This window comes from Coffea arabica, chromosome 11c, assembly GCF_036785885.1.
Source record: "Coffea arabica cultivar ET-39 chromosome 11c, Coffea Arabica ET-39 HiFi, whole genome shotgun sequence".
Classification (NCBI taxonomy): Eukaryota; Viridiplantae; Streptophyta; class Magnoliopsida; order Gentianales; family Rubiaceae; genus Coffea; species Coffea arabica.
In genome coordinates this window covers 31,673,219-31,698,514 of record NC_092330.1, presented here as the reverse complement: position 1 = coordinate 31,698,514, position 25,296 = coordinate 31,673,219, and the positions used below count along the sequence as shown (strand labels likewise).

At 34.4% G+C, this 25,296-nt stretch overlaps 2 protein-coding genes across 4 annotated transcripts; both read left to right on the top strand.

Annotated features, from left to right (window-relative positions):
• Positions 1 to 3,322: 3,322 nt before the first annotated feature.
• Positions 3,323 to 5,643, top strand: LOC113716026 (uncharacterized). The gene is made up of 8 exons (XM_027240328.1): positions 3,323 to 3,713; positions 3,793 to 4,055; positions 4,142 to 4,345; positions 4,424 to 4,516; positions 4,641 to 4,742; positions 4,831 to 5,166; positions 5,296 to 5,532; positions 5,623 to 5,643. Exons 1-8 carry the CDS (start codon positions 3,323 to 3,325, stop codon positions 5,641 to 5,643), a joined length of 1,647 nt encoding a protein of 548 aa, XP_027096129.1.
• Positions 5,644 to 15,620: 9,977 nt separating this feature from the next.
• LOC140003842 (uncharacterized) lies at positions 15,621 to 25,111 on the top strand. Of its 3 annotated transcripts, none has more exons than XM_072070642.1 (3): positions 15,621 to 15,915; positions 21,836 to 23,384; positions 24,245 to 25,111. In XM_072070642.1, the coding sequence occupies exon 2, from the start codon at positions 21,925 to 21,927 to the stop codon at positions 23,317 to 23,319; it is 1,395 nt and encodes a 464-aa protein (XP_071926743.1). In that variant the 5' UTR covers positions 15,621 to 15,915; positions 21,836 to 21,924; the 3' UTR covers positions 23,320 to 23,384; positions 24,245 to 25,111. The 3 variants fall into 3 exon arrangements, with proteins under 3 accessions (XP_071926743.1, XP_071926742.1, XP_071926741.1); XM_072070641.1 differs by lacking the exon at positions 15,621 to 15,915 and adding an exon at positions 19,712 to 20,528; XM_072070640.1 differs by lacking the exon at positions 15,621 to 15,915 and adding an exon at positions 19,712 to 20,528 and having other exon boundaries at positions 21,800 to 23,384.
• Positions 25,112 to 25,296: the final 185 nt, after the last annotated feature.

Here is a 25,296-nt window from a genome sequence, read left to right as displayed (position 1 = left end):
GTTTAATCGGTTTTGTCAAAATTTTGGATTGACCATCAAACTTTCCACTAATCTAACGTTTATTAGTGGAAAGTTCAAATTTAAGATCTTGTAAGTGTTTAATAGTTCTAATTAATAGCTTCTAAGATGTTGTAAGTGTTTAATAGCTTCTAATTAACTGATCTTGTAAGTGTTTAAGATCATTGAATATTCTAAGTGTTTAATTGCTTCTAATTAACGCAAAGTTACACGGCAATTGCTTTGGAATTGAAAACATTGAATAATATTATATAGTATAAATTTTATATTACATGTATAAAAAATATATTTATATATTAAAAACGAATTTGAAATCGAAATCGGAATTCGAATTCCGAATTCGAATTGTGAATTCGAAATCAGAAATTCCGATTTGAAAAACTCAATTACCGAATTCGAACCAAATTCGAATTATATGAATTCGGAAAACCTGAATTCGATTTCGATTTCCGATTTACCGATTTCGAAAATTTCCTATTCCCCCTCTTTTCGATTTTGCACACCTCTAGTTTAATTGTTTCTAATTAACATAAAGTTGAATGGCAATTGCTTTGGAATTGATTGTCAGTTGAATATTCTAAGTGTTTAATTACTTCTAATTAATGCAAAGTTACACGGTAATTGCAGTGAAATGTTCAATTTTAAGATCTTCTAAGTGTTTAATAGCTTATAATAAACACAAAGTTGAATGGCAATTGCTTTGGAATTGAAAATATTGAATATATATATGTTCAATCAATTCTAATCCTAACGTTTATCAGTGGAAAGTTCATGTATTCACAAGTTCATTTTTATGTTCCATAAACTAATTCGATTCAAATAACGGCTTGTTAGACTACAAGCCGTACATAATTGCTAGTAGCATAAAATAAATTGGGTACCGAAAACATTTTGATTAAATTCATGTTTTTTTTAGCTTCACAAAATTTTTAATTTAAGATATTTTTAACAAAATTCATGTTATAATTCATGTTATATTTATGTAAAATTCATGTTATATTAAATTCAGCTTTAATTCATGTTATATAGCTTTAACAAAATTTTTAGTTGTTATTTTTGTAGTTGTTATATTATATTGTATGTAGTTGTAACAACATTTTTAGTTGTTATATTTTTAGTTGTTATGTAGCTTTAACAAAATTTTGCCCAAACACACAAAAATTAGCGCGGCAAATTGAAAAATTCAAGAGGCTTGACTAATTTACTTTGGCGTCATTAGTACCGCCTTTATTTCAGACATCTTCTCCCCTCTTCAAGATTAGTCCTCTCCCTTTGCCCTCTCTCTCTGTTTCAAGCCTCTTGGGTGAAAGCTAGGCAATTAGGGCTTCAAAGCTTGGGTGAAAGCTGGAGTTCAGATCTTTAAGCTTGGGGAAACCGAGAAGTTAGGGATTCAAGCCATAGTTTGAGGTAATTTCAGTATTTTGTGTCTAATTTTGCATTGCATGGTAGACATCTGTCTAATTTAGGTTGTTCGATTCCCATTTCTGACAAGCTCCTTCTCCGTTTCTGAGAAGCACATTTCTAGTTGCATAGGTCGAAAGCCTGGTCGAGATGCTAGTTGTTCTTCTTTCTTGTCAGATTAGGACAATGTGGCTTGTGAGAGCTGTCGAATGCGACATAGTGTTGTGTATTGTCAGTTGCTTTCTGTTACAACTTTAAAGAGTAAAGTTTGGCCTGTGGAAATCTACCTGGTTAGTGATTTTTTCCAGCAAAGTCCGAAAAGTTACAGTCTTTCTTACTGTAATAATGAAGTGACGCTTAGCATTGTAGGTGTCAGTTCTTGGATTAAGGTTTGAACTTTACGAATTCCGCTGTCTACTTTGCCAGATAGGGAAAGTATCGGTATCATGTCTTTCTGACTATGTGCAGTTGTTTTTTTTTCCCCTGTGATTCGTTTCACAAGAATGCATAACATGCCCCTTCCACCCCCTCCCCCCCAAAAAAAAGGAAAAAAGAACCTCCTTCTCTCTGTATTTGGTGATGCTCTTCTTCACCCTTTTTGTTTTTGGGGTGTGTGGTGTGTCCTTTAAAACGGATGCTTAGAAAAGGAAATTGGGTAAAGATTAGTTATACTAATATTAGAAATTAGACTCTCTAACAACTTAAATTGACCTTCAAAGAATATCTTGGCTAGTGACTGAATCACTTTCCACAATAGAGCAGGGAATCATGGGGTATCAGCAAAAAAGTTAGTACTAAATGACCATCCTTCATTAGCTTTGATAGGCAGCAGTTAATATTGAAGAACCAGGCACGTGCTTTAACCAAAGAAAACTGCTCCATGCCTTTGGAGTTAATGGCTTCAAAATTACCTCATCAGCTTCATCTGTAATTTGAAAAGTGCTTTAATGGAAAGGTACAATGTAGTATTTGATTATTTGATTCATATCCGCATGCAGTAGAACTTTGAATGCAATGTTTTATAATTTCCTGCTTATTTATATTGGCAGAATGCTGCTAGGTACAATTGTTCCGCCTTATTGGTCTTAGCATATAAAACAATAAGGTAGACATTGAGTTCCTTAATGGTTGAGCCTCACAAATCTTTGATTCTCCATTTAGATTTCCACTAGCCAAACTTTGCCTTAATGCATGTCCTCATGAATCCTGGACTTCTAAATTGTTGGTGCTGATTGTATATGAGGAAATTTCTAGTCACAAATGAAAATGATAGCTTTGGATTCTAGTATGATTGTTGAAAATTGTAAGTGTCTTTGCTAGTACTTGGTAGATATTGGGTTCTAAAATGCCTATTCTGTTAGTTTTGTTTTCCACCAGCAAATGATTGTGTACTGGACTGCTTGATTTAAGCAAGTAGGGGGTTTCCCCATGAATGATAGACTTCTTTTGGTTCTGCTCTGTTTTTACTTTTCATGGGAGCTTTTTAGTAACCTTTCAAATGGAACTACATGACCTGAGCAGATCTTGTGACCCAACTGTAATAATCAAGTTCTTAAAGCTGTTTTCAAGTTTTGATTTATAAGCAAAAAGGTTTTTCAAATATAATTAGAAGCAAACTGCCCAAGTTTGATATACAATAGATTCAATAATATTCGTTGCAACTCAAAATTAGTTCAATAAAAGTATGCTTGAACTCGGCTTGCAGTGTAAGCTGTAGTCAAGATAACTTGTTCATTAATTTTAGTTTGTATACTTTATCTATTATCCCAGATTGATGCACTGCTATAGGTAGAGTATCTGCTTCAATAAAGGCTACACATTTACATTTGTCCCTTTCTTTCCCCAAAATATATATATATATGGTGGTGGACCTGGTATCAAATAAATGGTGAATTATGCAGGTATGGCCCGTAGAGGTCGAAAATGTAAGCGCGCTGTAAATGGATTGAGAGATGAACCAATTGAGCAACCTCCCTCATGTCATGAAACAAGGCAGCAGCTTCCACTTGGAACAAGCCATGAAAATGTAATTGAACAAGTTCAAGGAGAAGCTGCTCGGGCACCTCAATCTCCAATTCAGAATTCTACATTGGGAATAATGCATGAATCAGGTGACCAAGTTACTCAACAAGCTGATAGAGGTTCACAGTCGCATGAGCAGTGCCAGAACTCTCCAATTCAACAATCTCCACTTGAAACAAGGCACGTACCAACTGAAGAAAATCCAAATCAGGATTCTCAAGGTCAACATTCCAATGACACCACCTTCATGTCATGCAACTCGGACGATGCAGGTATTACTAACTGTTTGAACCAATTCCAGAAGTGCATTTTTTATGTTCATAACTTGCACCTTTTTCTTATTTTATACAGGAAAAGAAACTACAAATGATTCAAGTGAAGTACATCAGAAAACCCGAGGCCCTACAATTATGAAAGAAATTTGGGGTCGGCCTAAGGACCTTCCACGGATTGAGATTAAACTCGATGACAATGGGATCCCAATAAGTGAGAAAACCTCTTTCTCTGAATTCTTGGGCAGTTTGACTAGGAATGGTATGTATTGTCCAATAGATGTTGAAAGTTGGCTTAAGATGCCAAGGAAACTTAAAATGGACATGTTAGAAGTGATAAAGGTAATGATAGCTTTTGTATTATGTATGCTTTCGACAAAAATTACTGTGAAGTTATGTTGATTTTCTAGTTCCTAACTACGTTTCAGGAAAGGTTTGCTTTGCCTATGGGACTAGAAGCTTGGACCTTAAGATCTATTGGCAAAAAATGGAGAAACTGGAAGGCAGATTTAAAGGCTACATATTTTGATCCTACCGTGCCAAATGCTGAAGCTCGGTTTCAAAAGGACATAAGGGTACGGGAAGAGCAATGGATCAAACTTTGGGCTTATTGGAAAAGTGAAGAAGCAAAGGTACAAATCAGCTACAACATTCTTCATAAAGTTGTGTTTATTCAATGCTGTAATCTTGCTTTTGATTTTGAAATTTAGAAACTAAGTGAGAGGAACAAGAAAGCTAGAGGGGAGAAGAAGATGAACCACACAACTGGAAAAAAGTCATTTGCTCATCTTCGGAACCACTTGGTGATATCTCATCCTTTTTTTAGTTGCTATTTTTTTTACTCGTACATGTTTCATTATGTTAGCTTGTTTTTTAATTATATGCTAAATGCTAAAACTATAATTAAAAAAATTCAATTTCTTATAGGCCAAACAGTTGCGAAGACCTCCTACTAGAGTAGAAATGTTCAATAAGTTTTATACCCATGCCGATGGAACTCCATCAAGTACCATGGTTGCTGAGAATTTGGTAAGGATCTGAGAACACAAGCCTATAAATTCTACCATTGTTTTCAGACAGGCTTTTGCAATAACAAGTGTTTTCCTTTATTATGTAGGAAAAAATGAATGAGCTGAAAAATCAGCTTCCATCGGAGTCACAAGATCCAGTTGGTCGCAATGATATATTTGCCCAGGTGGTTGGGCAAGACAAACATGGTCATGTTCGCTTGTTTAGTGATGGTGTGAATCCAACGGACTTATGGGAAGACATTCCTAGTCGTAACACATGTTACCGTATAAGTGTTCAACAACAGTCATCATTGGTCCGTTTGGAGGAAAGGCTTCAGCGACAAGATGATGAAATAGCCATCTTGAAGAAAATGGTTTTAGTTCAACATGGAAGGGGCTCTCCAATTGACAGCCCGAGACATCCTTCATCATCATCTAACAATGTGTCAAGCCAAACTCCATCGCGAGCCACGTGACCTATTCGAGTAAGTATTTACAACTTTTAAACTTTCACATTTGTAATCTGGAATTTGGCATGAGTTTGATTCTTGTACTTGTTGGATCTTTACTAGGTAGGGAATATGGTTTCACTAAAAAGTTTGTTTGACCCAACAAAATTCGTGGCAAAGGGATATTTACGGAGTCTGAATCCATTGGATGAGGTCGGGGGACAAGCTCTTGGGCCAAACTGGTGTGAAATACAAATACAAGTTGCAATGAGTCCACGTGAGCAATTGATTAGACCGTATGATTTGCAGCAAACAATTCAAGATGCACTTGGTGCACCAGTTGCTTGGCCTTGTCATTTGGTGAGATATGCACTTAAATACATTGCAGATTTTCTGGAATTTTAGTTCTAGCTATGATGATCTAATGATCCCCTTGGTCTTTGTGCACAGGTGGAAACAGCTGAAGAATGATGGGGATTTCATGGTTATGATTGAGGACTCTCAACAAAATGGAAAGTTTGGAAGCTACTTCTACTTCTTTCAACTTGTTAGGGATGAGAGTCTTTTAGTTTGTGCACAAGAAAGTCTTTCAAGTTATTGTAAATGACAATCTTTTGGTACTGGTTTGGAATTTTAGTACTTGCTTTTAATTAGCACTTGTTTGCGATTTTAGTACTTGTTATCGACTTTTAATTTAATGAAATATATTTGAGTATTGACTTCTTCTTTTAAATTGCTATATGCATTCTGCTCTTTGGGATAATTTTACAAGTCCCTTGGGATTCTGGTTGATGGAATATACAGCAGGGAGGACTAATTGCAGGTTGCTTCCATATAAAAAAACACAGGGAAAAAACTCCTGGCAATTAAAAGTGTCGGCATAATTTAGCTCAAAAAACACTAATGACAAATGGCCATGTCGTCCAAAACAGTGTAAATTCACATAGCTGCGTGTCCTTAAAGCCAAATATTAAGACAACTGAAGATGCCTTCATAAGTTGGATATCCTACTCATGTTCTAAAGCTATACGGACACTTTCGATTATCACAAAAATTGTTTTTGTTGGCAGAAGGAATGCTATAGCAGCATCGTTTTCCTGACACATTTGAATGCTGCTAAAGATTTGAGGCTATCCCCACATTGGAAGGGACAACACTCGCCCTAAGTGTGAGGATAGATAAAGTGTCAGGTTAGATTATTTAGACTGACACCTTTAAATGCCGCTAAATGCCATTTTTGTTGTAGTGCGTGTTTTGTATTTACATAATATATCTCTTTATATTGATCCATGCTATTAAATTTGCTAGTGTATGCATTATGTTTGCTGATTTAGAAGTGTTATAAATGCATACTTATTGGTTCTAATGTGGTTAGATATATGTTGATAAGAAGAGTTGGAAAAAAAACTCTAGATTATAACTTCGAGTTAATCGATACCTATAGCCAGACTAGAATCAAATAAAGCAAATAGTTGCAGTGTGATCCTCACCTATTTGTAGGATGCTACAAATGCTATCAAGCAAGGATAGGTATTTCAAATTTTGATAGGAGATTTTGGGTTTATAATTAGATTAAATTTTGTTTACAATTAAAATTATGGTTGTATAATAACATGCTAGTCGAATGGGTTATTCATCTAAATACTACATTTTCATGAGAAATAAAAAATATATTGATGATTTTAGCAACGTTTCAAAAGTATAGAATTGGATCTTTAAATCAATTACTAGAATTTGACTTCATAAATAGCACTTCCATTATGTACATATTTTCTTCTTCACTCCACTTTTCTTATTGTCAAGAAAACTTATGTCTAAAAGAAACAAAATAGATCCAAGATGACAAGAAAGAGATAGGACTAGGAAACAATAAATTACAAACCCAAAAATTATTCTTCTCTCAATACGCCGGTCATTCAATATCTATGTCCCTACCATAACTACATATCATTTTTCAATTTTAAGGAAAAAATTACCCTATGAGGCTATTATCATCTCCATAATTTCCCCTTGAAACCTAGCAAAGCAACCCAAAAAATCCGTGAAATAGAACTGAAATTAATTAAAATAGGCCACATAGGGAAAAGGCAAATCTGACGAAGAAAAAGGGATAAGAATGGGAAAAGAAAGAGGGAGAAAATTGCAATTTGTTGCAGAAGGAAGGAAAAGAGTGAAGATTGGAGTTTGCTAAAGAAGAGGTGTGATGATAAATTATCGTGAACAAAATTTGAAATAAACTTGCTGGCTCCAATAATTAAAGTGGACTAATATAAAATCTAAGTTCATCTTCAGCTTCAATTAAAGGTCATTGCTACAATCTATTTCATCCCCTTAAAAAATGGATCAGATGGATTTTATATACATTCATTTAGGAGGTAAGACCCACAAAAGTGAAAAATCTTTTGAGAAAAAAACTTGTAATAGACCCAAAAGAAAGCATCTTAGGACACAAGAAGTTTAAATGAGTCTCTAGTTCTTGGAAGCACCATCTAATAATATAAAAGGGAGAGTTGTTCTATAAACAGTGTTTTTTTGTCAAGCGGTTATCTTGCAATTGTTATTGGATGTCCGGACTATTTTTGTCAATTGCTTGTTTTGTTTTGTTTGCAACTGGTATAGTTTTGGTGCATTTATCGAACATGTTGATTGAATTGAAAATTGATTGTGTAAAAAGTGAAACCTATGAAAGTTGGTTTTTGTGGTTAATTATTTGCTTTTGAAGTGTTTTGTAAATGCAAAATTACCTAGGAAATAATTGATTTTTATTGTTGGCTTTAGCGACTTTAAAAATGGCCTTTATTACTGTGACATGAAATAAAATTGTTAAATGTCCTGTAAATGCACAATTATTGAGGAAACAATTAATAAACTATTGTTGGCTTTAGTAGGTTTAAAAAATGGGTTTTATTACTGTGACATGTGGTGATTAATTTTTAGCAATATTAAATTCTATGGTTTAAGTGCTCAATTGACTTGCGAGATCCCTTCTTTTTGTGTCAACAATGATTAATACTCTTTTGGGAATGATTCACTTTACAATTTTCTAATTATCCTAATCCAAATGCAAACTAACCTTATACAATTTTCTAATTTACTCTTATACATTCTATATAAGCACCCTCATGCGTTCTGTATATTTCATAATTGTTAACCTTTAACAAAAACGATAATTTCATAACGATCCACATGAATTAGATAATAACAAGTATATTAACAAACTCACACAACAAAAAAAAGTTAACACAGGAAATATTAACTCTCTTAGGCATCGCACAAGCCATCTCACTAGCTTTTTTTTAAATAATGGATCTCAACTATCTTGTTCCATTTTCATTCTAATGTCATTCCTTCTCTTTAGTATTGCAATGATTAAAACATAAAGCAGATGTCCATAACTCTATGATTTACTTTTGAAAATTTTGATACTAGAAACAAAATAAAGAATTTGAGCCATATAAAGTGCCTATATTTATTAGCTCATGTAACTCAAGTTACTCAACTCTAGCATTGTATGAATAGAATGCATTTTCTTTTTGCGTACCATTCATTGATGCTCTTTGCTAGTATGGCTCAGATTAGCCTTAGAATTCTGCTATTTTAACACGACTAATGCAATTTCTAGATTAAGAAATGCAAGAAGATAACTACCGGAGTATTTTTTTTATTCTTTATGAAATAAGCGTTTGAGAATGTTTAAGTGCCATGAATCTTGGATAGTACGACTTTGTTTGATTTCTTTCCATTAAATCAATAGAGGGCTTCGTATGAATTAGCTATTTTTTAGAGTATTTTTCAAAAATTTTTATTGTAACAATATATGTGAAAAATTTTTATTATAAATTGTTGATAAGTATTTTTAAGATTATTTTTAGAGGTGTTTTTGGAAATGTATTTGGGTGTTTTTAGAATTTATAATTCTTTTGGGGTTTTCTTTAAAAATAAAAAATTACACTACTACCACCTACCATCACTTCCAACCACTGCCAATATTCCCTGCTCCTCTCTGCTCCCTCTTCCTCTTCTTCCTCTCTCTTTCTCTTCCTTCTTCCTCCTTCCCCTCATTCTCTCCTCCCCACCTCCCACCCATTCTTTCCTTCTCATTGCAACTAGATCACGACCAAAATGCCATCCCCTTCCAGTTGCGATATGGCTGAGACTAGTTTTGTATCTAGCTGCAATCAGAGATGGCCAAATTGGGGAGGAGTAAGGGAGGGGTAGGGGTGGGGGTAGAGCTGTTAAACGAACCGAGCTGTTTGGTAGCTCGGTTCTTTTCGACTCGTTTGTGTTCGTGAAAGGTTCGTTCGAAACCTTAAATGAACCGAGTTCGAACAAATTTTTTTGTTCGATTAATAATCGAGCGAACACAAATATGTTTGCGAGTTTTAACAAACGTTCGCGAACATGCTAAACGAACGTTCGTGAACACAAGTATGTTCGCGAGTTTTAACGAACGTTCGTGAACATGGACATCATTATCATTTGACAAATTTTAGGATTAATTTTATGGCTGGACTTTTATATTTAGAGAGCAAATTGCTTTGTTTTATTTGTTATTTTTATGTTAATGTTAGTTATATAGTTAATGAATAATAGAATTTAGTCACTTAGTTGCTTTAATTGTTTTTTAGAATGATTAATGATTTGTATGGCATATTTAAGGTTTAAAATAATTTGGATTCGAGCATTTCGAGCATGTTCGCGAACGGCTCGTTTATGTTAAACGAGCCGAACACGAACTCGAACTCGAACACGAACTTTGCTTAACGAGCCAAATACGAACACAGGTTTGGAGTTCGAAAATTAACAAATAAACACGAATGTTATTTGAATCGCTTAACGAACAGAACTCAAACAAATAATACTCGATTCGATTCGGTTCGGTTCGTTTTACAGCTCTAGGTAGGGGTTAAAGGGAGGCTTCGGTAAGGGAATCGAAGAGAATGAGGGAGAAGGAGAAAGGGGAAGGGAAGAAAGGGAAGAGGGAGGGGAAAGAGAGAAAAGGAGCGAGGAGACGGTGGTGGTAGTTAGATGGAAGAAGAAAAGAGTGGTAGAATTTACTTTTAAATTTTTTGGTATATTTGTAAGTTGTTTTTGAAATATTGTAAGAATTATGTGCTTTTACAGTTGTTTTTATTTGATATTATTATAATATTGTATTTGATAGTAGATTGTTTATCAAATTTTATTTACTTGTATTATCAACACATTTTTCAACAATCTTTTTATTACATATACATCACATTTAAAAAGGACTATAATATTTCTTTCAAAAATTTATACCAAATAAACTATTATCCAACACATTTATTGTCTAATTTGCCTTGTTGGACCTCACGATTTTGCCATTTATAAGGCATCTCAATTCTCACAAAGTAGAGGCAGAACTCTACCTTACGAGTTAAACTAGTGTAAATACCCGTACTACGCACGGTGCTAACATTATTAAAAAATGAAAATAAATGGGTGAATTAAAAAAGGTTAAAAAATTGTACCAACACAATCAATAGTTTTTATATTTGTTTTAAATTTAATGATATGATACATTGTATGAGAATTGTTAACCAAATAAATACAATAGTTAAAGAAGAAATAGCATTAGTGGTCAGATATACAATTGTATTATAATCAAATGAAAATTAAGTACCAATAGAATTGTTGTTAACACTTATAGTTAATACAGTAATTCCTATATTAATATATTTTGGTACATGTAGTAATTTGAAATACATGGCTAAACCACTAACATGCATGTGGCTAGTAGCTTGTTTTCGTATATTATTGTCGGGGTATATATTTTTGAAAAAATTAAATTTGAAACGTTAAAAAATAAATTTTGAAGGTTAACTAATAAATTTCTTTTATTCTGTGTGTTGGAAATGAATTAGTTATATTAGTTACATGGAAAAAGGTTAAAAATTTTTAAAAAAAGTACCATTTTAGTATCTAATCTATATTGTATTTATGTACCTTATCTAAACTCTTAACATATATTAAAAAATTTGAACAAAACTCAAATAAAAAATATCTAAAGAAATACTAAAAGAACAGCAAGCATCAAATGTTACCCTTCCTTGCCTCTCGTACAATACATATAGATGTAAACATATATTTCATTAATTTTTTATCCGGACAGAAACTATTCATTAATGTTTATGCTCGGACTTCAAGGACATATTCGTAACTATCGTTGAAAATATATATTACATAAGAATATACGTTTGAAAGTTTTGAAAATTAAATATTGTAGCCTTGGGTGCGGAAGATATAAACACCAGGCCACGATTTAATCTTTAACTAAAATGAAAAAGTTTTACTTGGTTGTAGTGTTTTAAAGGAGGGATTGATGTCTTCATAATCTTAGTTGAAGCGTCTTCTCGCTTCTTGAAGTGATAGGTAATAAGGAAGAAGTATGTATGTATACTCCTCGTAAAGTTGAACTATAACTATAAATAACATAATTAAATTTGGACGAAAATGCATTTAAAAAATTGCTGAATTTGTTACATATTCTTTTTCTTTTCTTCATATGCATTTTAAGATGCTAATATTTCCAATCATTGTGTTTGCAACCATGCATCAACCGTTTTAAGTTATAAAAACTGTCTGTTGCGTCAACCATGCATTTTCATTTTTAAATGTTTTTCTTACTCTCTCGTTAGTTTTTATAGTTTCCTTACTAGATTATCAAAAAACGTGGGGGAAATGTGGGGAAAATGTAAGCATGATTGTAGGATTTGTAGTATATTCAATAACTTGATACTCAAATCACCGATGAGGTAAAGTTTGCCTAAATAAGCTGTATAGTGCCCTAATTCCTTGCAAAAAAAAGTGCTAAATAGTCCTAATTGGCATCGCAAGTTATGGCAACGTGCCAGTGGCATCTAGGCCTAATTTTTTTTGGGGATAAAAATCTAGTACTAATTGGTTCTACTGTTTCTTGATCATGTTGTATGCTTCTGAATTAAAATTGTATTAAAATAGCATGTGAATAAGCATTTGTCTTTAATTAAGGAGTAAAAAGGATTTAAAGTATAAATAGATGCAAAAGTATAAAAAGGATTTAAAGTATAAATATATTTAACGATTTATGAAGTAGATTATGGGAAAGTTTTAAATTTTAAATCTGACTGGTGATAAGGTTGGTTATAGCCCACTATTTTTTATGTGTTAAAATAAATATAAAAATCTATAACCCGCTACTTCTTCCGTTCTTGGGATTTTTTTAGGGTTAAATATAGTAAAACCCCTTAACTTTACATTTAGTTGGACATTTGTGATTTTTTTGAAACGTGATTGTAATTTGCAAAACTCATTTGTAGGGGTGGTTATAGGGTTAGTTTGGTGATAAATATTTCCTAATTATAAAAATATAACATTATATTAAAATAGCATACGAATGAGCATTTGTAACGGTTTATGAAAGTAGATAAGATTTAAGAAGGATAAAAAGGATTTAAAGTATAAATAACAAACTATAAATGGTTTATGAAGTAGATATTGGGAATGTTTTAAATTTAAAATTTGATTGGTGATAGGGTTGGTTATAACCCACTATTTTTTATGTATTAAAATAAATACAAAAATTTAGAAAAAAGAATGAAAAATTTGCAAGCCATTGAGAGTGTTTCTGCTAAAAATCCCTTATGCAATACATATAGATATAGATTATTTCTTAACTATCAACCATGCAATGCCTCGATTCCTCGAATGTTATCACCAAAGCAAATAATATACATCTGCAGCAAATTTGGTTAGAGGGACAAGAAACCCCTAAAAAAGGCAGAAAATCAAGGCTAATTTCTTAGAATATTTGTATTAAAAAAAAACAACCGCCAAATGCACCTCTGACATGGGGTATTTCTCATTCTATAGCTGCCGTGTTGAGTCAGCACGATAGCATAATTAAAAATACCCCGCAATCTCATTGCAGATGTCTGCAAAAATTTCAGTGGCGCAGCAGTTGTCAGACACAGACGTGTTGACTGGGCACATCTACGTCTGACACAAACAGACTGCCATGACTTTCAAATGTTAGACGCAGACGTGCTGACTGGGCACGTTTGCGACCAATACAAATCAGTGGCAGTCTATTTGTGTCAGACGCAGACGTGCCCAGTCAGCACTTCTGCGTCTAACATTTGAAAAAAAAAAAGTTTTTACTGAGATTGGTTTTTAGAGTTAGGGTTTAGGATTTTTGCGTTAATGTTTTAGAGTTAGGGTTTTAGGTTTTTAGAATTAGGGTTTTTGCATTAAGGTTTTAGAGTTAGGGTTTTAGGTTTTAGGGTTTTTGCTATGCAATATAATTGGATATAAGTTATGAATTGTGTGATTTTGTGTGTTTCTTTCAAGGCATACGAAGTTCATTTTGCACGTTTATAGTAAAAAAATGACTGATTTTAGTATTTCAAATTAAGAACAAAAGCCAACACTAATTTTAGATTTTAAATTTAATTATTTTAGTTTTGAGTTGGACTAACTCGTATATTTCATTTGAGCTTACATTCATTGTATTAGAGTCATGTAGGTAATTTCTGTTTGGATCAGACGCCTCATCCAAATGTCCAAATTTGTTATGTCAAAGGTTGGGTTAAACAATATGGACCAAGTTTTTGTTTTTGTTTTTCCTTTGTTTTTCTTTTAATATGTAGCTTTAGATATTTTATGTCTTTTAGGCATTGTATAATTTTCTGAAAATTATACAATGTGTTCTTATGTTCACTGATTTTGATCTAAGTCCATAAATTATATTTATAATTTGTCCTCTAACTTTTGCATAATCATGCTAGGGTCTCAACATTTGCCAAAAATGGATATAATTTCTCATGTTTGGAGTCCTAGCCTTTCTTTATGATGTTAATGTGTATTTTTGTGAATTAATTCTGATAATTAGGGGTTTTAGTAAATTTATTAAGTTTAGGATTTTAATTTAACAACTTTAGAAACTAGACTAAATAATCTTTTGTTTGTAGATTTGTTAATCACTTTGGTAGTCTAATTAGCCTAAATTTGAGTAGATTATGAATAAAAGGTTAGTAAAAAAAAGTGATTTTTTAAGAATTTGCATTTGGCCCCTTAGATTTTTAATTTTATATTTTTACCCATAAGTTTTTAATTTTAATTTTAGCCCCCATGGATCTTTGTTGCCCTTATCAAGCAACGAGTAAATTAATTATATCTTTATTCATTTATGTATAATCTTAAAAAAATAGTCGCTTATATAATTTTTATAATAATCTTAGTAAACTAGAATTTCACAACCATCCTAAATAAATTTCATTACTTTAATTTTCAAAATAATCTGATTAAACTAAATTTTAACCATAATCCCAAATATACTTCAATTTATTAATTTTTAAAATAAATACATTAACCTAACCTCATTATTCATGTCCCCAGATGCCTTTGTATTGTAAATAGAACATGATTTTTTACTTAAATTTTGTATTATTATTAAATCATTGTCAAATGCATAATAGTTGTTAATTAAAGAAAATTGTCGGCCTTTGTCAGGCGCTGACGCCTTTTTTTTTTTGGACTAGCTGTCTTTAGCCGTGTTGACTAGGCACGGCTAGGGACATGCATTAATTACTTTTGATTGGCTGACTTTTTTTAAAAAAAGAACCAAATTTACTATGCGGCCGTCCTAAGTCATGGCACGTATAAAATAAGAAATATCCCATGTCAGAGGTACATTTAGCGGATTGTTGTTTTTTTTTTTTTTTTACATATAATCTAAGAAATTAGCCGAAAATCAAATGTTACTCTAGTCTCTCATTAATTCTAGTGGACCCAACATTCCTCTTTTCTTTTCCTATTTCCATCTCTCTTTCCTTTATCAACGGTGACAAGTGATCAGATGGATCAAGTTCAATTAAATAACTCATAAACTTATTTGATTAAAGTTTGAACTTTCAACTCAAGTTGGTTGAGTTCGAATAACTTAGCCTATTTGATGAGTTTGAAAGCAAATCTAATATGTGAAACTCGAAAGTTCTTTAAATTAATCGTGTTCAATCGAGATTTATATATATATATATATATATATATATATATATATATATATATATATATATTAATTTTTTATTTATCAATGTGAAATGCCTACAATATCTATTGATTAAAATAATATGAATAAAAATTTATACTGTTATTTAAACTTGATTAGACTCAGGATGTGTTTGGTTCCCACAAATTGGAGGCTTAAAATTAGAATTGGAGCATCAATTCCAAATCTTCGGTTTGGATGCTACCAGGTTGAGAGAATTAGAATTCAATTCGAATTCTATGAGCCATCAATTCCACAAATTTAATTCTTTGGTAAGACCTAAGAATTACAATTCCAATTCGATAATTTCACCTCCTATCCGGGTTAATACGCGGATCCTAGATGGATTAAATCAGTAAATTTACGGGTCTCCGTATAATAAACAAAAACAAAACTGAAATGAAGGTCTCTCTCTCTCTCTCTCGTCACAGACCAACCACCATTTCTTGTGCTCTCCTCCACATCTTCCTTCTCCGCCTCCTCCCATACTTCCTCCTCTGCCTCCACCTATACTTCCATCACTGACGCCTTGTCTCTCCTCTTACTCATCTTCCTCACATGCCTTTTCCCAGCATTGAACATCTCCTGCGTACTTAAATTGTAGAACGTGGTGGCCTCGATCTCCTGCGACAAAGCTGTTTGGGATGCCATTTTGAACAACAGGGCAGTTCAGGATCTCCGGGGCTCAATCTCTGCAGGTCATATGCAACAAATTTATTTGACAAAATTTTCAAAATATATACGTTTATTCCCCTGCCTCCTCTGTATGATTAATCAATTGTTGGTGAAGTAGTTGTCAAATATTTTATTAGATGCTAATGCGTATTCATCTCCATGTGTTTTTGAAATTAGCATGAAAAATGGGAAAAGGGTTTTTTTTTATTTTTCTATATTCTTTGCTTGTTGATCATTGCGGGTAGGGGTGGCAAACGGGTCGGGTTCGGATTGACGGGTCGGGTTGAGGCTTAAGTATAACAAAGAACCTGCTGACCCGAACCCGACCCGCCAACCCGAAACGGGTCAGGGTACCTGACACGAACCCGAAAATTTCGGGTTGGCGGGTTGGCGGGTCGACCCGAAATGACCCGGAACTTAATTTTAATTTATTAATTTATCACTGTAATTTCTAATAAAATCAATTTTTTCACAAAATTAATTACATCATCAAGTAATAAAAATTTAAATAAATAATTTCAAACCAAATCTAAAATAAATTAAACACCATAAAAGTGTTTTATTCCAAACCAAATATAATTTAAATTAAAACAACATAAAAGTAAAAAATAACATAATATATTATTTGTCCAAATATAATAATTTTAACTTCACACAAGTTAAATAAATTCATTTAGGATTAAGTAATTAATGCCTTTGGAAAAAAAGAATGATTTAGTTTAGTTAGATAAAATAATTTTTATGTTTATTAAATTAGTTTTAATTCGTAAACGGGTCACATCGGGTCATATCAGGTCACCACGGGTTGACCCGAAATTGACCTGTTTTCTTTTCGGGTTCATCGGGTTCGACCCGATTCTGACCCGAACTCCCAAAACCTCAACCCAAACCCATTAATTTCGTGTTAGGTTCGTGTCGTGTTTTCGGGTCGTGTCAGGAATTGCCACCCCTAATTGCGGGTTGGAAAAATTGAGGAATTTACTTGTTAGGGAAACTTTTTGTATTTTTAGTATGAAAATGAATAATATTTGTAGCATGCCACTGATATGGACATGGAAGCAAGGAAACGAGAAAAAGTTTCTAAGTCACTGGAGCATGCAGAAAATTTAAGCACTCTCACTCCACTTGCCACAAAAACAGGGCATTTAGTATACTTTAACTGCAAAATTGTTGTGTGTACCGTATATTTCTTGAGCAGATCAAATGAACAATCATCTAGTTTTCGACCTTTGACTATTTTGATGAACATCCTGTGTTTGATGTATTGACTAGGGCTGTCAACGGGCCGGGTCCGGGCCGGAATTCATTATTCCGGACCCGGACCCGAATTACTATGCCGGACCCGGACCCGGACCCGACCCGTTTATCCGACGGGTCTTTTATTCTATGTTCCGGATCCGGATCCGGCGGGTCCCGGATCCGGATCCGGGTCTACCCGAACAAATTTAGCAAAATTTATAATTTCTAATAAAAATGAAAAAAAAATATATTTGTAAACTAATTTTTAACTAATGCAAAGAAAAAACCAAATAAGAAAAGAAATCAAATTAACTTTATTAAAATACATCACTCTAATCAAATTATATTGATAAATATATATTTTTAAAATTATTAATTCATTTATATCCGGATCCGGGTCTAATACGGGTCGGAATACTATATTCCGTATCCGACCCGTTTTTTTGTTTGACAAAACGGATCCGGATCCGGAAAACGGAATTAAATCCCTACCCATACCCGCAATAATTTCACGGATCCGGTCCGGATCCGGGTCTAGACCCGACCCGTTGACAGGCCTAGTATTGACTACCCTGATGGCTAGCAAACAATGTGCCTTTTTGAGATTGGATAATTGCCATATGCTTGACCCCAAATAACTTAATGCATATGCCCTTCTTCGTAGCTTGTTGTCTACAAAATTCTTTAGCCTCCCATGGATCTGTCTTGAAGAATCACATTTGCATCCTTAATGCATATTCTGTCACAAGTATGATCATCATAACCTGTGATGTGATCCCCAATTCTCCACCAAATTCAAACAGATTATAATCCAGATAAAGGGGCTTTCCCAAGGGCTAGCGCCTTTGTGATATACTTCATTGTCAAGAGTAAAAGCAATAAGAGCCATTAACACAAGTTAAGACTGCAAAATTTTTGACGTTTCCTAAGAGATGATTTTAAAAAGGCTGTTGGGTTTGCTTCCTTGCTGCTGCGGACGTATCTGACAGGAATTGAACACCAAGAAATTCTTGGAAGTGTTAGACTAAATTGCATGAATAACTCAATTAAAAATCAAATAACTAATCACAACGGTATCCTCAAGGTGACACAGAAGATCAATTATGTCCCTTGAACTTCTTGTTTTAAATTGTTGCACTATCACATTTGGCATCAACCCAGTTAGACTTCCTGTTTGTTTGTCCAGATAACACACAGCAGAACTCAAATAGGTATGCCAGTCAATAACCACTGTTTCTTCATACTTTAGACTACTTAGACCTCTTCTCCCCAAACCTCTTCATACTTAAGACTGTTTCTAATTACTTGACTCCTGAGACCTCTTCTCCCCAAACCTGTGGCTGATATCTTGCCATATCTGTTGGCACTGAATGAATTTTTCTTCATTGAACATATGTATGAATTTTTCAGGTGCATATTTGCCTTTCATTTTTAGTTCTATAATGCAGTAGCTATTAAATATGTTCTTAAGAACATGACATTGTGATGTTTTTCTGGTGCATATCTGCCTCAGATATGGCATCTGAAGCAACATCTCAGTCAAAAGGGAAAGGCAAAGGGTATTTCACTTGGACTCCTGAAATGGATCGTGTAATGGGCACTTGTTTTATTGACCAAATGAACCAAGGAAACAAATTGGATGGTAAATGTGCATGGAAAACAGTAGCCTACACTGCAGTAATGAATGCTTTATTCGATAAACTCAATATATCTGTGACAAGATTATAGAAAGATTCGAGGGAATATTTCAGCTATTTTCTATCTGTTTTTGAGATGATAAGAATGGAACATTGGGTCTTTTGTCTGATGAAATAGCATTTCAGATATTGAGATTAACATAGCTGCCTGTGTTGATGCCCTGACTTGTCCTTTAGCTGCATGAACCTTTGCATTCTTTCTCAAATAGTACGTTTGTAAAACAATTGACAAGGTGGATGTTTGAACTTTGAATGAGTATATGTTGATGTGGCGTGCCTCCAAATGCTGCACTGCCCTACATGAAGAGGAGGTGTAGTGCACTACTGGACTGCAGAAATAGCAGCAGTAGCAAGTATGCATATGAGTATCAACACGTATTAAAAGGGTGATAAAATAAGCTTTGGCAGTGCTTCGTCTTTTTCATGCAGTCAGTGGCTCCTTTACTAGCCATTGGATCCTTATTTTTTTGAATTACCGCAATAAAAAAAAATAGTGTCCAGTATAACTCAGGCATGTTGGATTTTTTTTTCTTTTTGGTCCTTCCACCTTTCTCCACACCCTTTTCCACCATCAACTGTTAGATTCAGAATTCGAATAGTAAACTGAATTTATTTGTTGAGAATGTTAATTAAATTGTTTTACAAACGTACTATTTGAGTTAATTAGTGACTAATTCACTGTCTAGTATTCTGCCATGTTTTAAGAAATATGCTAGTGTCATTGGGGATTTACTTTTAAGGGGGTGAGGTCCAGTTTTGGTTGGATGCCAATATCTATACCATACTTGAACAAAAGAAGGCAGTCAATATGACACGTCTTGTTAATGCTGTGCTTAGCATAATCTAAGTCTGGAAATGTTCACCAAAGAAATTGATATGTGAGTGGGAAAAAATAAATTATTAAAGGCACAAATTGGTTCTTTCTTTTAAATCTTTAGTAAAAATTAGCTAAATGTAAGAAAAAAAGAAATTATTATATAAAAAAGAAAAAAAAAGAAAAATTTTATGTAAGCAAATGTTTCGTGAAAACAATTCTAATTCCTAATGAATTCTTCTCTCATACAAACAAAGAATTTGGAATTTCAAATAAATTATGTATCAATTCTATGCATTTCCCAAACGAAAGAATTGAAATGGCTTGGAATTTCAATTCATAGAATTTCAATTCTATAGAATTTCAATTCTAATTCAATTCTAATTCTGTAGAACCAAACTTACCCTCGATTGAATTCAAATTAAGCTTGATTGGTCTGGTGATGCCCAACCTAGCAATCCGATGTTAATCTCCTGTAGCCCCCTCCTCCAGTTTCTCACCGATTAGGCAAATACCCCTCCTTCCATTCTTTTAGTCCCCAGATCCACCAGTTCATTCTGAGACTTTTCCTTCTCCATTAGCCCTCCCACATGATGCGTCCAGTCTATTCTCATTTCTCTTCTCTCCGTCTAATCTCCTCCGTCGCTCCAACGCTACGAATTTGCTTCCACTGCTACTAACTTGGCTATTAAATACTCACATTCAGCCTCATCCATTGGCATAATTTGGCTTTGTTATGGTTTCATTTCTTGTTTGACGACATTTTTTTCCAATTTCAAGGTGGCTCAAGTTTGGATCTTTTTCGTTTTTTCTTTTTCTTTTCGGATTTTTATAATAGCCGGTTATTGTGCCCCGCTACCGCCGTCGCTTCGCCGGATTGTTACAGGTTGGTGACCCAAGTGTTTTTTTTCCCGTGTAACTCTTAGTCTGCTTGTGTTAGGAAATCGTGGGTTATTCAGTCGACTGAATTGAAGTGAATTCTTAACTTTAGTTGTGAAATCGCACACATTCAGTCCTAAAGCTTCAACTTTGACACCATAATTAAGCGTTAATGTAGTGAGGGAGATGAGAAAGAAAGGTTATATGACTACTTGGGTGTACTGGTGTTTTGTTTGATGCCCTCCAAGCTTCTTAATCAACAGAAATCTAATTTACTAAGCAAACAAATTTACCGAAGATGCTGGCTTGATATAAGAAAAGGAAAAAGGAAAATTTTCTTCCACCAGATTGAATTTCATTTTCTTTTTAGGATTTTCTGAATGATCATGTACTTCGTAGTTGGAATTTCTTATAAACTTGATGAATGAGAATTGAGCAACAACATTCGTCGAGCAGATGATGGAATTTGATTTGCATTTAGGATTTTGAGTGAATGATTGCGTCCTTCGGGCTAGGAGTTTCTTTTGAGCTTGAGGAATGGTTTAGTGTACTGGTACAATATGGAAGCTACCAGCAGTGTTTAAAGTTTATGATTTGAATTTTGGCCATTAAAGCGAATTAGCTCAGTAATTGAAAGATTATTGCTAATCAATATCTAGATCGGTATAGAATTGGTGTAGGACTAAATGGAAAAGGAATCATTGTAAGCTTTACCTGGTATTAAGTTGCACCTTTTATGTGGACAAAAGATACTGCAAAGATTTCTTGGCTAAACAAACAAAGAATATTGGGAAAAGAGGATAACCACTGATTTGGTGCTAATTTTGTTCATACGAAGAGGACTTCTTGTAAATGGGACAATTAGTTTATTTGAGTAATCCCTTCTTAATTAGTTCATTATTTAATAACAAAAGAAGATTAGAATGTAATCAAGGTTTTGGAGACTAGAGAGTCCACTTAGTTTTCTTTCCATTTTCCTCTATTTTTTTCTTTTTCTTTATTTTTGTTTCTTGTCCATCAATTTTCAGAATCCAATAAGATTAAATAGCTCTTAATTTTCATTTGCTTTTTTTGTATTTATAGTTTATGGGCTTTAAGATGTTAGGCATATTTTGAGCCTATTGTGTACACTGTGATCTGTTCTGGATTTCTGAATGAGACCTACTCTTGAAGTGGCTTATTTTTTCTCTGTCATGTTTAATTTGGTGAATTAGTATTGCTTCTCCTGTATTATGCGCTTGCTCTCTTTCCCTAGTCTAAGCTGTAGTTTATCTCCAGTTTCTCTCCACCTAACCGAAGGATTCTGAATATCAGAACTGGAGTCAATTGGTTAAAGTTTGTTTAAACATATGCAAATAAACAAACTTCCTAACCAAAGAAATCACAACTGTGCCACCACCTAAATGTTCCTCGCTTCTAGCTTCAGTCTACATGGAAGAGCTTGTCCTGCTGTTGGACACTCTTTCACCACTGGCATCCTTGGTTGTCTGAAAGCCTTATCAACTGCTGCTGTTTCTGGCGGTAATCAGGGCAGAACTTCCAATGATGACTACTTTGTAACCATTCATCATATATCTAACATTATACGGCGAGATATCTACATGGAAAGAACGCTGAATAAAATGTGCATTTCCAACATTGTCAACTCAGAGCTGGTTTATCGAGTGCTGCGCAGCTGCTGCCGCAGTGGTATTGAGTCCTTCCGTTTCTTTAATTGGGCAAGAACCCACCACCCAAACTATGATCCAACAACACTTGAGTTTGAAGAGCTTCTTAAGACCCTTGCTCGTACTAGCCACTGGGAGACCATGTGGAAGGTAGCCCATCAGATGAAAGTGCAGAACCTCCCTATTTCACCTTCTGTTGTTTCATTCATCATTGAACACTATGGTAAGCATGGGCTTATCGACCAAGCTGTTGAGCTCTTCAATCGTCTTAAAAACTTCAACTGTCCACAAACAACAGAAATATACAACTCATTGCTATTTGCTCTTTGTGAGGTCAAGAATTTCCAAGGGGCTTATGCTTTGATTCGAAGGATGTTACGCAAAGGTTCTGTGCCTGACAAAAAGACTTATGCAATTCTTGTTAATGGCTGGTGCTCAGCAGGAAAGATGAGGGAGGCACAGGAATTTTTGGAGGAAATGAGTAGAAAGGGCTATAATCCTCCTGTGCGTGGTCGGGACCTTTTGATAGATGGATTGTTGAATGCTGGCTATGTTGAATCTGCAAAAGGATTGGTTAGGAAGATGATGAAGGAGGGTTTTGTTCCTGATGTAGCCACATTCAATTCTCTAGCTGAAGCTATATGTAAATCTGGAGAAATTGACTTTTGCGTTGATCTTTTTCGTGATGTTTGTAGATTAGGGCTTTGTCCTGATGTGGAGACATACAAGATTATGATAACCTCAGCCTCAAAAGTAGGGAGGATTGATGACGCATTTCAGTTTCTTCATAGATGTATAGAGGATGGGACCCGTCCATTTCCTAGCCTATATGCTCCTATTCTGAAAGCTCTTTGTCGGAAAGGACTGTTTGATGATGCGTTGAGTTTTTTCAGTGACATGAAGCTGAAAGGACATCCACCAAATCGACCAGTGTATACTATGTTAATAAAGATGTGTGCTCGTGGCGGCAGATTTGTTGAGGCTGCCAATTATTTAGTAGAGATGACAGAATTGAATTTGTTGCCCATGTCACGAAACTTTGACATGGTGTGTGATGGACTGAAAAATTGTGGGAAGCATGATTTGGCTAAAAGGATGGAGCAGTTGGAAATATCTCTTCAGGGTCTTTGACTTCATCCAGCAAGTTCTATTAAGCTACATGCGTATGACTTGGATTGATACCCAATCCAGGAAAGGTGCATTTTTAACATTTACCATACCCATGCTTGGAAATTCTGATATGAAATAGTAAATACGTAAAGTCTTGTTTTGCTCACATTGTAAAGTTGACAAATTTCCTTAATCATTACTTAAAAAAATATTGTATTACCTGAAGATCAGAAAATAAATAATTATATTAACAGTTATGTGCAAAAGAAGGGGTTGAGGGAATTGCACTTTACATTCTTGATTGATGGTGTAACTTTTCTCATAGGCCTTCTCCTTTTATTCTGGGACCATATAGAGGAGTTGGCTTTATCATGAGGAATTGAGATGAGTATTGGAACAACCGAACATGAAATCTTCTGTAAGCCTTACTTAATGCTACTCTTTTGAATAATGTTTTAGTACTCAATCAAGGACCGTGCCAAGTCTTTTAATTCAGTCATCTAAAGCGTAGCATGGCTGCTAATGTAAGTGCAAGAGTATTTGAGGTTTTAGTGTCCGGTCTTGACACTTGTATTGACATGTTTCTACAAAGAAATCAAATTGAAGATTTGACATTTTTCAGCATGTTTACCATCCCAATATAAGTTTTATAATTTGCTCTGAATGACCTTTTTAAACTGTCTTGCAAGAATGCATGTAATTGTACATATCCATGTCAAATTACTATCTGAGGGTATCCGTTGCTTATCTATGTAAAGAAAGGCCTCGGTTTGTCACTTGGAGTTAATATTAGAAGATGGTAGATGTATTTCGTCTGTGTTTGTCTTCTTATTGAGGTGTCTTTCCTTCCTGCTTACTTGCTGACGTAAACCTTAGCTGTATGTGGATTCATGTCCTGGTTTAACTGTTGTTTCTAGCTAAAGGTTGCTTTCTTGATCTTGAACAGGATAATTGTTCCGAAAGGGGCTTGGTACAGTGTGGCTCTCAAGGGGCTTGGTACAGTGTGGCTCTCTGAACTAAATTTTGTACTTCTTAGAAGGTAGGCTGGTGTAAAAGAGGCAAATGACATCATTAATGCACGAGTCCATGGGTAGGTGAACCCTAGTCTGAATTTAAGCATAGAGGCAAATGACATCATTAATGCACGAGTCCATCAATAGGTGAACGCTGTTCTGAATTTAAGCATAAATGATGCCCATTGAAGAATTTTCTGCTGGATTGGTATGATTTGTGATTTTACTGGGGAGAAGCTACTGAAATGATTCTGAGTGAAATATCGATGCATGAGTAAATGCAAATATGAGAAGCAATAGAAAGCAACTCTTGGCTCACGAGAGCAATGGATTGTCACTGATAATTGCAGGAGTTTATACAGTAGAGCTGATTACATTAACTTGGAGCAGATTGGGGGTAAGAATATCAAAAGTGATTTAATTCTCTGGAAAAAGACTTTGGTGCAAGAAGCTGGGTAGATACTGGTGATGCTTCACAACCTTGGGGAATGGTAACACCAACGAATGGGACAATTGCCTTGTCATTGAAGAAGTTTTGGTTGGTCCACAATGAAATGCACTGTACTGGGTGAGAAAGTAATATGCAAAGTTACGATACAACCTAGAGACATTGGGCGACTTGAATCCTTGGTGTGTAGCATGAATTCAGTGCCTTTTGATGCTGGCCCTTGTGTAACTTAGGCTAATTGGCATTTGCATTCAAATATATCACAAAGGCTATGTACACATCATGCAGGTAAAGAATAAAGCTGCATGTCTGACTTCTTATTATCTTAATTTCAACACTAGGCGTTTGAATCCGTGCTTTATTTTTTCTTTTCCAATTAAGATGTCAAATTTTTGGTGTAGCTTTAACCGTTTGCAATAGTATTCAGGCAAGCTCATGATCTCTGATTGACACCCTAAAGGCTAAAACTATTCAGGCATAAGAAAAGAAGGGAAAAACGTAAATATTCAATTATGATTTGTTTCATCTGTAGCCGTT